The 15452-nt window shown below is 44.1% G+C and overlaps 1 protein-coding gene across 1 annotated transcript in view; it reads left to right on the forward strand.

Moving 5' to 3' along the window:
- Oca2 (OCA2 melanosomal transmembrane protein) overlaps nucleotides 1–15452 on the forward strand; it is a 278738-nt gene that overhangs the window by 49722 nt on the left and 213564 nt on the right. Inside the window, exons 9-11 of the mRNA XM_087901282.1 lie at nucleotides 9304–9375; nucleotides 10970–11035; nucleotides 14233–14289. Of these exons, the coding sequence (XP_087757408.1) occupies nucleotides 9304–9375; nucleotides 10970–11035; nucleotides 14233–14289 (195 nt within the window). The remainder of the gene's footprint in view (nucleotides 1–9303; nucleotides 9376–10969; nucleotides 11036–14232; nucleotides 14290–15452) is intronic.

Raw genomic sequence — 15452 nt, forward strand, 5'->3', positions numbered from 1 at the left:
AGACGTGGTGATAGTGGGTCTTTTGTAACTGCTGAGGTGTCCTCAGGGTGCCTACGCTGGCCTGCCAGGCTGACAGTGTGGCCAGTTGCCAGTAAAGTGGCTGCTGGATTGACAGGTCCCCACTCAAGACTGCCAGGCACAAGGGACAGTGTTTAAACACTTAACCGAAGCTCAACAAAACAATTGTAACAGCATTGGCACCTTAGTATTTATCGATCTTGAATAGTGCTTATACCCTGCCCCAGTGTTCCAGAGAAAGGAGTCGTCCGGTTTATTTCATCATAAGGACATGTAATTCTCTATTCTTTTACCTGTTCATCCCATCTTTTCGAAGAGAGAGTATGAGACAATGTTTCACCAGGTAGCCCAGGATGACTGAAACTGATTGTGTAGACCAAGTTGCCTAGAACTTACTAATGTAGACCAGACTGCCTGGAACTTGCTGTGTAGACCAGGATGCCTGGAACTTGCTGTGTAGACTGTGATGTCTGGAACTCACTGTATAGACTGGGATGTCTGGAACTCACTATGTAGACTGGGATGTCTAGAACTCACTGTATAGACTGGGATGTCTGGAAATCACTGTGTAGACCAGGATGTCTGGAACTTGCTGTGTAGACCAGGATGCCTAGAACTCACTGTGTAGACCGGGATGCCTGGAACTCACTGTGTAGACCAGGATATCTGGAACTCGCTGTGTAGACCAGGATGCCTAGAACTCACTGTATAGACTGGGATGTCTGGAACTCACTGTGTAGACCAGGATGCCTGGAACTTGCTGTGTAGACCAGGATGCCTAGAACTCACTGTGTAGACCTGGATGTCTGGAACTCACTGTGTAGACCGGGATGTCTGGAACTCACTGTGTAGACTGGGATGCCTGGATTCACTTTGTACACTGGGATGCCTGGACTCACTGTGTAGACTGGTATGTATAGAACTCACTGTGTAGGCTGGGATGCCTGGAACTCACTGTGTAGACCAGGATGTCTGGGATTCACTATGTATACCAGGATGTCTGGAACTCGCTGTGTAGACCAGACTGCCTGGAACTCACTGTGTAGACTGGGATGTCTGGAACTTACTGTGTAGACCGGGATGCCTGGACTCACTGTGTAGACTGGGATGTCTGGAACTCACTATGTAACCTCGAATACCAGGACCTCAGGAGTGACTCTCCACCTCTAGCCATCCAAGAGTGCTGATGTTACAAGGGTGAGCACCACACCCAGCTTCCTGATAGGCCTTGAGAGGTGATTTTGTACAGAGGCTAAGGATTCAGTACCACTGTGGAGTGTATGCCCTCTAGCAGAGGGAACACAGACCTGAGTATGCGAGAGTCACCTCTCCCCTGTCATTCTCCAGCCCCCTCAGTGGCCTCTGCACCTTGGAGCTCTGTGCTGCATTAAAACCGCTAACAAGTTAAAAGACTCAGGATTGCTGGAGCAACACATCGCGCTCTGTCTGTTTGCCAAGAGACCTGACATTTCAACCTCTGAAGGTTGCTGCAGCTCCACCGAGGAGCTAGAGGTCACAGAAGGTCCCCCAGTCCTGGTGACTATTCCCATTTGAAGATGGGGTGAGGCAGAGGCCAGAAAATACTGGTTCCAAGTAAGGCTGAGCTTTCGGGTCTGAACACTGACTGATGTGATTTGTAATAAGCAACTTGATCTATGTTTGATAATACTCACTTTCCTCTTCTCTTGCCCGTTGTTCATGCTTGCATGGCTGTAAGCACGTGTTGTCACAGCATGCGGTGTCTACTTATATACCAGGTCGGGTAACACGGACCTTTAGTTGTTACTTAGATCTGGGCTTCTTAAACTTCTTCCTACTTACAATCTGTTTCCATCAAAGGAATTTTCACACAAATCTATGAAGACAGGTTCATAAAATAGGTATGCAAAGCAAGCATTTATGGACACTGAATCATAAATTTACTTCAAAACAATTCTTTTGCATAATATAATTTTAAATACGCTAGAACATTTCTATACCAACAAGATAGATTTACTTGCTTATTTTTACATAAAAATTAAATCTTGGATGACTATTTGAAACCGCAGGATGAGGAGTCTCCTCAATGCTTTTCAGAATCTGTCCATGCTTTGATAATAATCAATGTTGAGAATGACGTTTCACAGAAATAAATGGCATAAGGTGGTAAAAGTAAATCTAGAGACAGTTCAGGCCTTGCTTGAAATTTTGTCCTAATCTCAAGTCAAAACTTACTTCACTCTGAAAATGAACACTAGGTCAGCAATATAAAACAAAATTACACATTCTAGTACCATAAGCTCCAGAGATTGTCTAAGCTGATTCTTACATGCTAGACACGACAGCAGGAAGATAAAGTCTTTGTATTCTGTAGTTAGGCCATTGCTTCTGTAAGCGTGGGACACTTACTTACATACAGTTAGAGCCTGAAGTTCATAGCCTGTGGCTGTAGTAAGGCTCGCTAGGCTGTTTCAAGCAGAACTTGTGGGACACCTTATAATCACTGATTAGCACTGACCGAAACACCTCCCATTCATTAGATGCCGATGCTGAATTTTTGTTGATTGTGTGTTCAAGGACCCTTTTGCATTACCAACTGTCAGATTCGGTCACGCAATTCCATGTGGGTTTGTGATTCATCACTTAAGGAGCTGGGGCCTAGATTACGGGCTATGCAATTAAAGAATTTCCTTGCCAGCTCTGAAGTCTCTTCCAGCACTTGTTGGTAGAAAGGATTGCTCATGATAGGTTAGCAGAGACCCCATGATTAGCATTCTGTTCAAAGTTGAGAAACATGCAGTTCCCAGAATAACTGAAAACAACCAAAACATTTTTCCCCTGCATTATCTTGCATCCTGTGAGCTTATGGAGAACACTGATGTTTTATTATTGGGTTTGAGGGTCATTTTGGGTTTCTGTACTCTATAACACACGCAGAAAACCACAGGGGGAAATTGTGGCTCACAAAAGCTGTCTCTAAAGTGGTCTGAAACTTCCGAGTTAAGAGCCCTGATGTGAAGACTCCACAAAATTACATAAAATGTTTACATTCTTACCTTTTGTGAAGCTTCCTCTGATTTTTAATGTCAAGTGCATTCAGGAGCACTTTCGATCAAGTGGAGCAATTCTGCGTAATGCCTTTTGAACACAAAATCAGAGCCGTCTGCATTCTCATGCCCTCTGCTAAGAAATGGAAACAATTTAAATGCCCACGAGTTGATAAGTGGCAAAACCTGTGGAGCACAGACACAATAGAATACCATTCAGCCATAAAATGAATGAAATGCCATCCTTTGCAACAACATGGCTGGAACTGGAGATAGTTGTGAAGTGAGGGAAATGAGACACAGAAAGAGACTGGTTCTCCAGTGAGCTCCCTCATACGAGGAACATAAAAAGTTGGCATCACAGATATCCAGTCTTGTATACTTAGTGGTTACCAGAATTTGGGGAGAGAAAATAAGTGGGGAGACGGGAAGATGTTTATTGGAAAAGGTAGTTCTGGTGCGTAGTACACAAGGTGATGGTAGGCCATGAAAACACGTACATTGTATAGTGGACCTGAAGACATGCACAGGGTGATGGTGGACCATGAAGACACACACACATTGTATAGTGGACCGTGAAGACATGCACAGGGTGATGGTGGACTATGAAGACACACATGGGGTGATGGAGGACCGTAAAGACACGCGCAGGGTGATGGAGGACCATGAAGACACACGCGTGGTAATGGTGGGCCATGAAGACACACACGGGGTGATGGAGGACCATGAAGACATGTGCAGGGTGATGGCGGGCCATGAAGACACACACATTGTATAGTAGGCCATGAAGACACACATGGGGTGATGGTGGACCATGCAAGCATGTACATGGTGGACTGTGAAAACATCCAAAAGCAGAAGGAAGGATTTGGAGTACTTTCTTTCTCTTGCTTCTTCGATATACTGGAGCTAGGTCTGTAGAGCAGGCTGACTTTGAACTCACAGAGAGCTGCCTAACCTGTGTTTCTCAAGAAGTGGGATTAAAGTCATGCTTTGACTCCTAGCTTTGAGGCATGCGGAAAATTAAGAAACGTTAAGTCCTTGAGGACTAGTCAACATCTGTCTAGGAGACAGAGGTGAAAGATAGGGAGACATGACATGAGCATCACAGAGCACACATGGCTGGAAACATCACAAGACGGTCAGTAAATGTATATATTATTTATAATAAAATTACATAATATTTACCTCTTATTATATCTGGCATGTATAGCTTGTATTTCTGCTTTAAAAAATTAAGAAATGGTCTGCAGGTGATTATGGGAAAATGAAAAATTAAGACAAGAGAAGGATAAAAAACGGTAGCAGACAGGGCCATCCGTCCTAGGAACCTGCTTTGCCAGGCTGAACAAAAGCAAGTGACATTAACACAAACACAAGGTGTTCTGAGCATTGGTCAGCTCCCTGCCCTCATACTGCTTTGCAATTTAATCTCTCTTCACTTCCCTAACTCAGTTTTTTTTTTTAATCTTGTCTCCCTCATGCACACACAAGGCAAACCTGAGTTGGAAAACAGTTGATCATTTCTAAAATGAGAAACGATGAGATCAAGTGTAGGCTCCTGCAACACCCCACCCCTCCGCCCCAACCATGTGTGGCTCAGGGCTGAGCCCTGGCTGCTGGCTGCTAGACTCTTCCTGTCTAAACTGAGGACAGGACCGTTCCAAGGAATGATTAAGGGAAAGATTTTCATTGTAGGTACAAGGGAGAGAACAGCCAGAGGCATCTGAGAGAGTTAAGATCAGAGAGAGAGAAAGTTGAACACCGTCAATAGACTGAAGCGGGCAATGAGGAGGTGTGTGTGTGTGTGCATGTGTGTGCGTGTATGTGTGCATGTGTGTGAGTTTGTGTGTGGTGTGTGTATGTGTGTGTGTGTTAGAAAGAAAGACAAAGAATGTGGTGGGTAAAGGCGACCAAGAGACAGGAGGCCGAGAGAAAGAGAGAGAGAGAGAGAGAGAGAGAGAGAGAGAGAGAGAGCGAGCGCATATCTGAATTGGTTGGGCTATAAGGGAATGAGAAGCTGGGGGAGGGAAGCCCACGAACTGAAGAAGCTTAGAACCAACTTACCAGAAATCACATCCTTAAAGGAAACTGATTCTTTCTTCAGAAGCCTTCAGCCGTCAGCTGTGCCTCATTTAGTGGTGGGAGCTCCTGTGTCCCTCCCCCATCCATGATGGAGTGCTGGCTGGCTTGATCTTATGCAGGCAGCCACAACTGCTGTGAGCTCCCGAGTGTGATGGTCCTGTCGTGTCCAGAAGACATTGTTTTGTCCAAGATTCTCTAACCTGTGGCTCTTAAAACGTTACTTTTGGCTCTTTTAATCTTTGCATTCATTTTCTTATAAGACAACTCAATTTAAAAGGTTTTTATTACATATACCAACAGCTGGTCATATATGTGCTGGGGTCTTGTGCATGCTAATCATATGCCTGCCCCCCAACTGTATGCTTAGTTTTTGTTTGTTTTAGTGGGAAGGCAAGTTTCTCCATTGACACACATAGGTAGGGCTCTTCAGGGGTTCTGAGTGAGGAGCGGCTGCACCCGCAGGTCCTAAGTGTGCACTGAAGCCAACAGAGAGACCTGTGCAGCCTGCCTTGTAAGCCAGCATGCGTTTTGAGAGACAACCTGCCCTACAGAGGAGAAAAGAGTTGAGAGAGCTTGGGCCCAAGTAAATGTGGTGCTGATGTTTGGGTTAACAATGGGAAGGCTCTAGCAGATAAGTGGGTAAGTGCTGAGGTTTCTTTTCTTTGTCATTTGGTACTGAGTAAGTTACATTTAAAAAAAAATAATTGTCAGGGTGTGGTAGCACAGATCTTTAAGCCCGGTTCTCTGGAGGCAGAGTCAGGTGGATCTCTGTGAGTTTGAGCTCAGTTTGGTCTTCAGAGTGAGTTCCAGGACAGCCAAGGGTCCACAAAGACTAAAGTCTCACGCAATGACCGAATTTATTCAGAGCACCAGACAGTCAGTACCCTGTGGATTAAGAAGAGTCACACGAATGTGTCTAACGGACAAGTTATACATGGCAAAAACAGTTGTTTTCATAGAGGCTCATAAACAGTCAACGTGGCCAGTAGTAATGGTAATCTAAAGGTAACTCACTCCTATCTGCTGTACCTGGGAGGAGCATGGAGGAGGAAAGTGAGGTCACAAGAGTCGATCTTGTTTTCTTGGCGTGTTCCCGCACACACTCAGAATTCTCCTTACACAACTCCATTCTCGGTTTGTCTTTAGTTTTGATAGAAGATAAGATTATTTTTTTATTTTTGTGTCGCATTTGACCTCATATATAGTTTTTGTAGAGCTCTTATTATAAATTAACATTTTAATTAGTGCTTTGAAACTGATCATTTCTCATTTTAATCAAGAAGACTGCCCACTTGTGGTCTTTAGAAATTTAACTGCCTAGGACTTGGTTAAACATGCACGATAAGTCAGTTTGGAAGCAGTAAATGTTGCATACTGAGGGAATCCTAAAGCCAGGCTACCTTTAGTTAGACCTCTTTTTCCTCACATACAAGATAAACAATTCACACCTTAAGTACTAGATGTTGTTTATCTCCAATCTCCCACTTTGGAACCCTTGTTCCTTATTCTTTCTCTCTCTATTTTCTTTCTGCTGAGAAAATTGCCATCTATGTTAGCCAGGAATGCTGTAGGAAATTCTCTTGTACCCTGTAAAGGTTTGTCACTCATAATTGGTTTAATAAAACACTGATTGGCCAGTAACCAAGCAGAAAGTATAGATGGGGTGGCCAGACTAAGAGAATTCTGGTCACAGACACAGTCACCAGACAGACACAGAGAAAGCAAGATGAGAATGCTTCACTGAGAAGAGGTACCAAGCCACGTGGCTAAACATAGATAAGAATTATGGATTAATTTAGGTTGTAAGAGCTAGCTAATAATAAACCTGAGCTAATAGGTCAAACAGTTTATAATTACTATAAGACTATGTTTGTTTCTTTGGGACTGAATGGCTTCAGGACCAGGAGGAACGGAAACTTCCGTCTACATGGTATAGTTAGGGGAAGGTTTTTATTCTGAATAAGAGAGAGAGAGAGAGAACCTCTAGAGGTATCTGGAAGAATCCAGAGTAGAGAGAAAGGAAAGCAGATGGGACATGGTCAGGGCTATCTGCAAAGAGAAGGAAGAATAGCAGAGAGAAAGAGATATATGAAAGAAAGAGAGAGAGAGACAGAGACAGAGACAGAGAGAGAAAGGAAGGAGGGAGAGAATAATGAGACTAGCCAGGCAGGAGGAAATCCTTGCTATTATAAAGAAAGTGAGCTGGTATCAAGAGGAGGGAAGCCTAGACAGTCTAGTGTAGACTTTAAAAAAAATGTATAACAAGAACTCATGGGTGTGCATGGTTTGGGAACACAGATTTAGGTTTGCTAGGTCTAAGGGAAGCTCCATTTCCACCAATTCCAAAAAGGGATAGATGCCTTCTTGTGATGTCTTTTGGCATACCAAAGTATACATGCCGGTCTTCGGGCTCCCTAGGTATTACAGATACCTGTTACAGAGTTTGTAGTCTATGCTCTTTCCAGAATCCTAGCTTTTTTCACCTCTCCCTCTCCCCTCAACTCCCTCAGCTCATCGTCTCCCTCTTCCCAGCTACCCATTCTCATTATAAGCCTGCTGTTTCAGCTAGGTTCTGTCTCCCACTCTCCTGCTCTCTGTGTGACCACACCCAACGCTTGCTTCTCTCCTAGCCAAGTCCATTCTGCAGGCCATGTCTAATCTGCTACTTGCTCTCTCTGCTCTGGACTCTTCCAGATGTCTCTGCTGTTCTTTCTCTCATATTTGCAACAAAAACCTTTCCCTTACCCATAGCACAGAGTGGTCCTATCGTTAGTGTATACAAGCTTAGTCAGAGCTGTGAGGCAGAGAAAGCAGACTGTGGTTCTGTTTCCCAGCTGTTCAACTTTAGGTTTGTTCTCCCCAGTGTGAAAGCTGAGGAGGAATTTTGCCCAGCTCACTACTTAGGGCTTCCACATCAAACAAGGAAGAAGAGTTAACGCAGGTCATCAACTGAAACTGGAAACAGAATAAGAACGAAAGGAATTTTTGCAATTTAGCAGCACTGTGTTAGGTTTTAGGTACTTAGATTTAAAACAAATACACTGTCGGGTGTGGTGGAGCCAGAGGCATGTGGATCATTGAGTTTGAGGCCAGCCTGATCTACAAAGTGAGTTCCAGGATCCAGGGCTATACAGAGAAACCCTGTCTTGAAAAAAATTCAAAACAACAACAACAACAGCAATAATAAAATTAAAGTCACAAAAATGTACTAACACTTAAAAATTTGAACATCAAATATTAAAAAAAATAAGTGTAAAATAACTTGAAAATAAACTTGATATCTAGCTGTAGAAACAGATCCATGGATATTTCCAGGTTTGGCGTGTTTTGAGTAGTGTTGTTCACAACACTCTTGCCTTTATGTGATACCTGTTTTCATGTATGTTCAGTAGTTTCCTAACAGAATTGTTAAATTATATGGTAAACTTACGTTTATGGAACTTCAGCCAAGCCTTTCCACGGTTAATTTATCATTTTGCATCCTCGGTGGCAGATCCCCAGGTGCACCTGGACTCAGATTTTCCAACATATTTGGGTAGAAATTTCCAAGCACTGGATTATAGAAAAGATCTTTTTCCATTTGGTTATATGCTGGCATCTCAATGAGACCAGGCATTTGGCTGTGTGCTGACTTAATAGTGGTCTTAGTAATTGAAAAGGGCTGACTTAGGTTCTTAAACTAAAGGTTCAGTTGTCTAAAGAGAACATGCAAAGGAGTTAATGCCGCTCCCCTGCAGACTTCGGAAGATGGACGCTAAAAAGAATTCCTACACTAGCTCAGAATTCAGTATGATAAAGGGTTATTTATTTAGGGATAGACTCACAGATCACAATCCTCTGCTCAAACACGGAACAACAACCAAATCTCACAGCGGTGGGGGGGGGGATGCGCTACTCGATTTACATTGGCATTTATAGTATAAGAAGCCACGCCCAAGTGGGCGGGTAACTTACAGGCGATTGGCGGTAGGAATTCCTACAGCGGACTTCCTTGAGCAGGCTTTCATGGTTGTTCTGGGAATAAAAGCTATTTTACTAGGATGTGGGCTTCTGGTGGCTGGTCTATGGGCTGCCAAGATCTCAAACCCCTTGAAATATTCTTATGCATGAGGTGGTATACAGCGTCACATGGGACACTCATGTCAATGCAGGCTTTTTGTGTGTTTCTTTCTAGATTGTTCACAGAACCCTGGCAGCCATGTTGGGAGCGCTTGCAGCTTTAGCCGCGTTGGCTGTGGTTGGAGATGTAAGTTACTGTGCTTGATTTACTGGCTCACCACGCTACAATGCCAGGCCCATGGAAACTCCAGGGTGCACAGACTGTTTCAAATTCTATTGTATGATGTTCCCACATGTTTCCCCCATGATCCATAGAGGCATGAGCTGACAAGCTTGGTTTAAGAGCGTTGTCACTAGGAATAAACACGCACTCGGCGATGTCCGTCTCCACTTGGGCCTGAGAAAGGTCTTAGAAGTGGTTCTAGTGTTCTTACCCAGGAGGCATGGAGGTGGACCTACAGGGCTGGGGTTCTGCCCTGCGGCCTTGCAGGCCTGGAGATGCCAGTATATAAATAATGGTGTCCACTTGACAGGGCACGAGAAAGTACATGAAGGGCAATGAGGGAGCCTGAATATTCGTAGGAAACGGAGAAAGACTTGTTGGATGGTTGAAGTTGCCACTCTGCTCCGAGTCCGGCCTTCTTCCTAAAGACTATAAGACAGGGCATTCTCCCTCCTATATGAAATGTCTATGTAGGGAAGTGTATTGAGTTAGTTATTTATGTTCTGTGTTCTTAACTTAAAATGTCATTTGTAGAACTGGTCTGAACGCAGTTGTAAGAAAGTGAGGTTTTTTTTTTCTTTGCCTTAAATAGATGCTAAACTGAAAGGTAAAATATCCCCAAATTCTAAAACGTAGAGACAAGAAAATTTTGGCTTTCTCGTAGCACTTGGAATGGAACCCAGGGTGCGTCATGGACGTTAGGCAAATATTCCTGAGCTATTGTCCCTAGTGAGACAGTTGTTGTCCCCAGTGAGAGCCCAGTCGTGGAAGAAGAAAGACGAAGACGTCCATGGCAGGGACAAGGTTGTCTTGGAATAAACCTGACCGGGGTTTTCGTCATCAAGCAGTCTGTATCACAGGCTTCGGTTCTTATCCTGCGGGAGTTGGCTGAGATCCGGTTCTGCCAGGCAGTGTTGATGCTTAAACTAGGATGTGCACATCTGGTATTGGCTGTGTTGACGTCAGGGAACCGACTTGGGGAAACTGAAGCTGCTAGCATGGGAAAGAGGGGCCTGTTCAAGCTGGATGCAGTCCGTGAGTTTGGGACGTCTGTGCTGGAGAGAGATTGTCTCCCAATCTCTGAGTCATGCACCTGTTCTCATAAGTATGACTCGAATCATCTTTCATTTGGAAAATGGCACGCAGGGTACAGAGCAGGTACATGCATCAAGAAGCCCCTGGGTCACTCAATGAGTCACCCTTCATGCTAGTGGCCCTGACAGACAGCTGTCAATCATACCACTCCACTGAGGGAAACATGTGCAGAACAAACCTGCAATTCAGGCAATAATTCAGGCAATAATCTTCCTAGAGCTTCCAGGAGCAGGGGTACATTTATCTCCCCCCCTCTTTCCCCATGGATACGTCTGATGTGACAGATGCGTTGGGCCACGAGTGCTATTCAGCAGTGATATAATCCAATTTCAGAGGGAAGAGGGTGGAGTGTTTCTGACTTTGGCCCGAAGTGTGGACTTGCACTAAGGGCAGCCCATTTTCTGAGCATGCGTCAGTGGGTTGATGCACAGGATTAATTGGCAAATTTGTGCTTTGATTACAGAGACCCAGCCTGACCCACGTGGTGGAGTGGATTGATTTTGAGACTCTGGCCCTGCTGTTTGGCATGGTAATTACAGTCCTCCCAGCAGGATATGACTCCAAGTCTGGGTCCTTCACTCTTCCATGGTTGCTGATCCCTATCATTATAGTCAAGATGGCATACCTCTTGACAGGGCTTGATTGAGAAGTGTGAGCAGGTCTAGCTCATTTCTCCCAAGGAGGAGGAAATGACCAGTGCTCTGGCTCGTTAGGGCTTGTTGAACAGTGAAGTATTTACAAAAGTGAGCAATTTTTTGAGTTATTAACCTTAAAATAAAAAATGGCATATGTTAAAAAAATGAACCACAGAACAATTTCAGTAATTGGGAAAGTGATTTTAATAATATAAAGAAAAAAAATGTCCCTACGCTCGTCAGTTTATCATACTGTTAAGCCATGAGGAACATGACCAGGTCGGCTTGTAGGAAGGAAAGATAAACTCGTAAAGGATTAACATAGAGCATGTGTTGTAAGTCTAAGCTAGAACAAGTGAGACTTGGCAAGGCCTTGGACAACAGTGGAAAAGATCACGTGTTCCTGGGTTATTCTCTAGTCAGGGTCTGTGGGGCTTCATCTATGCTACATCGGGAGGCTCGCTTTGTAGAAGCCACCAGACAGTCACCTGTTTGCTGGCACCTACTCTAGGCTTCAAAGGGACTCAGAGCCCCTCTGAGTCTCCTCTGAAGGGGAAGGTGGAGCAAGGCTCTGAACTCAGGTTTCATGGAGGAGCCGATAGTTGTGTGGGATGCTGCCGGGCCTCCTCCCCAGGGAAAGGTGAGTGCTCTATCTGCCTGTTCCGCAGTCCCACAAAGCAGGACAATCCAACAGGACAGGGAGTCAAGTCAAAGCAGGAACTCAGTTGATCACTGTGAGTGTCAGCTTATATAGGTTGAGTAACATCATACTGGCTGATGTGATGTAGGGGTGCCTCCAGCCAATGAGAGACAGCTAAGCCCTCCCTCTGGCTGGAGGGGTGTCTACCTAGATTTTGCTGTCTCATCCTCACTCGGTAGTTTTGAGGCTATCCTTCAAACTCGAGCCAGGCTTTTTTCTGTCCTATAGGCCTCAAGGTACGGGCTTTGAGATAATTTTGTCCAACAGGATGCTGAGAAGCAAATTGGGCTTGATCATCTGCGTAGAAGAAGGGGGTCACACTAGGTATCTATAATATACTGTTTTTTTTTTTTTAAAAGTTAAGCAAACGGTGTAGTAGTTTCCCAGGACGTCAGTAACAAAGCATGACATATGTGGTGGTCTGATGAATAAACATTCATTTCTCACAGCTAAAGAGGCTGAAGTCTGAGATCAGGCTATCAGCAGGTCTGGCCTCTATTGAGGCTCCTCACTGGCTGCCTTCTCTTCATTTGCCTGTGTCCTAATCCCATCCTCTCATAAAGCCAGCTGTCATATTCAATTAGGGGCTACCCTAATGATCTCAGTGTCACTCTTAAAAGTCCTGTCTCCAATTATAGCCACATTTCGAGGTCCAGAGAGTTAGTAGTTCAACATGCAAATTTTGGGCAGGAGAGACGGAATTCAACCTATAAAAATGACCTGATATTTCTTTTTCTTAATTAAAATTGTTCCAGCAGACGCTTAGATATTCTGTGCTTTTGTTACTATTGGGTCAGTGCACAAAGGAGGCCTGATTTTGCCTGGCTTACTTCCTGAGGCTGCTCGCCCCGTCTCTCTATCAGACCACAATGGAATGGCTCCCCATGAAAAGAGACCGCCACACAGGGTGCCACCCACGTCTGTCCACTTACGTTCCATGAAGTACCGCATGCCACACACATCCCCACAGGGGCCTGATGAGTTAGAAAGCTGCTCTAGACAAGGGAAGGGCTGAGTCAGAACTGATCTGGAAGCGGTTTTGTTTCATGCAGTTTATTTGACAGGTGTATCAGGTCCCTGGTCTTCCAAGTACTTCAGATAATTTTATCAAGCTCTCACAGCAACCTCACAAGGGAGAGACCATCCAGAGGTGAAGTGAGACACTTGAAGTGCAGAATGGTAAGCCAAGCACACCTTACCGAGGGCTTGAACCTGCACTTTCTCATTCCAGATTCAACACATAGTAAGGTGAGGGTAGGAAGGCGGGGCTGTGCTCTGGTCTCGAACGTCGTAGAGAAACCAACCTCTGTGTTGGCCTAGGAAGAAGATAGGGTTTAAGCACCTGCATAAAAAGGGGAGTCATATCAGACAACTGTAAAGAAGAAAAGGAGAAGAAGAAGAAGAAGAGGAAGAGGAGGAGGAGGAGGAGGAGGAGGAAGAGGAAGAGGAAGAGGAAGAAGAAGAAGAAGAAGAAGAAGAAGAAGAAGAAGAAGAAGAAGAAGAAGAAGAAGAAGAAGAAGAAGAAGAAGAAGAAGAAGAAGAAATGGAGTGTTATTCCACTTGTAAAAAGGGAAACCTTCTAGCAAGTTCAGTCTTGCTGGAATTTCTGGTTAATTAAGCACAGCATGAAGTGGGTATTATTCCTGTTAGTCCATGTGGTGGCTGTTTTCATCGCTTGTCATCAGTGGAAACACAGATAAACTCTGTCCAAGTGTACAGAGGACTGGAGGTCAGACTCATTACCAGTGTTCCAGCTTGTCCATGTTCATCAGATCTGTAAGGAAAAAAAACCAGTTTCATTATGTTAGAAACCAAAACTTGGCACAGTTTAAAGCTACTTCTTTAAAGGCATTAAATTTCTGAGCACTGTGTATGGGGAGAATTAGATACAAAAGCCACCTGCCGACCTATGGCCTTCCCTGCTTCTAGCTTCAAGACTGATCAAGTCCTCTATCTCTGGTCTATAAAACGAGGGAGGATAGCACTTGAGGTTTGCTATCAGGGTTAGATGGGTTGATAACCTGTCTTAGGACAACGCCCAGGTTAGGAATATACAAAACCATCTGTAAGAGCTTTTGCTCAAGGTGATCATAGTGGTCAATTGAAGTGGCGGTCATGTGGATAACTTGCTTTGTGGAGACCAGGTTGAACTCACTGGGATCTGCCACCTCTACCTTTCGAGTGCGGGATTAAAGGGGTGTGCCACAACTGCCCAGCTATGGGCATGTGGATGACTGGAAGTGACAGACATCCAACAAGACAAAGTTGCTCTTGATGACGCAGATGTCAGGAGCCAGAGTGCAAACTCGTGATGGGGTCATTATGATATTGTTCCAATGTGGTATTTTGCTAAGAAAATTTTGCTACCTACTTTTTGTCTTTCCCTTTTAGATGATCTTAGTAGCCATATTTTCAGAAACGGGATTTTTTGATTACTGTGCTGTAAAGGTAGGTGTAATGTTGTCCTTGATGGTCATACACCAAATCAATAAATAATACGCATAAAAATACTTGCATATAGTCAGAGCAATAGAATCACAAATATGTAATTGATAATTAATAACATTAACTAACTGAATGATGCTATTTATTATTCTAATAGTATACATTTAGTAAATTAAAATATTTAAAATTCCATCCTCCTTTCAAAGCGGCCTCCAGGAATCTGGGTGTAATTGCCGTGCTAAGCATGACTCAGAGCAACACGTCCACCTTCTTCATAAGTAAATGAAGAGGGAGCTCAAGGCAGAGAGCTCTCTCCCCGAGCATTTGTGCAGCAGCTTTGGAGTGGGCTGCTTAGGGCTACGCGTCAAAACATGCTTTACATGTAAGAGTCTGTATATGTCAAGCCATCAGCTTCTGATAGTATTTGGGGACGTAATTCCAATGCTTACTTTCTAGACATATACAGTCCTGGTTTTTCAATCTGGGAAAAGCACTTTTGTTGTTGTTTTAATCTTGTATAGGCTGTGTTTATTAACTTCTGCTGGGGCCTGGGCAAAGGGCCTTGCATATGATTGGCACAGATCCCATCATTGGGCTAAAATGCTAACTCCTTAAAGGTCTTTTTTAAACTTATAATTACTATTATTTGATTGACAAACGATAATTGTATATGTCTGGGGGTATAATATAACGTTTCAGTGTACATGTGCCCAGTGTGTCATGATTGAATCAAGCCAGCTAGCATTATCCTTCCATATCAATTTTATGGGGACATATTTGAAATTTAATTGTTTTTGTTTTTGCTCTTGAGACAACATCTCTCTACATAGCCCTGGCTGTCTTAGGACTCCCTATGTAGACCAGGTTGGCCTCAACTTACCCAGATCAGCCCGCCTCAGCCTTCAATCCAAGTGCTGGGATTGAAGGTGTGAGCCACTACACCCGGCTTGAAATTCGCTTCTGAAGTTATTTTGAAATACATGCGACGTTGAATATAGTCACCCTGCCTGTGTAGTAGCTCTTCAGATCCAAACCTCCTCACTGTACCGTGTCCCCTTTGACCAGAATCTCTCTATTTTCTCCTTCCCCATCTTGTAGCCTCTATTCTGGCTCTCTGCTTTTATGGGATCACTTTGCTTGGATTGCACACATTTTCCACAATGATT

The sequence above is a fragment of the Myodes glareolus genome, chromosome 24, assembly GCF_982192425.1.
Source record: "Myodes glareolus chromosome 24, mMyoGla1.1, whole genome shotgun sequence".
In the NCBI taxonomy this organism is placed as follows: Eukaryota; Metazoa; Chordata; class Mammalia; order Rodentia; family Cricetidae; genus Myodes; species Myodes glareolus.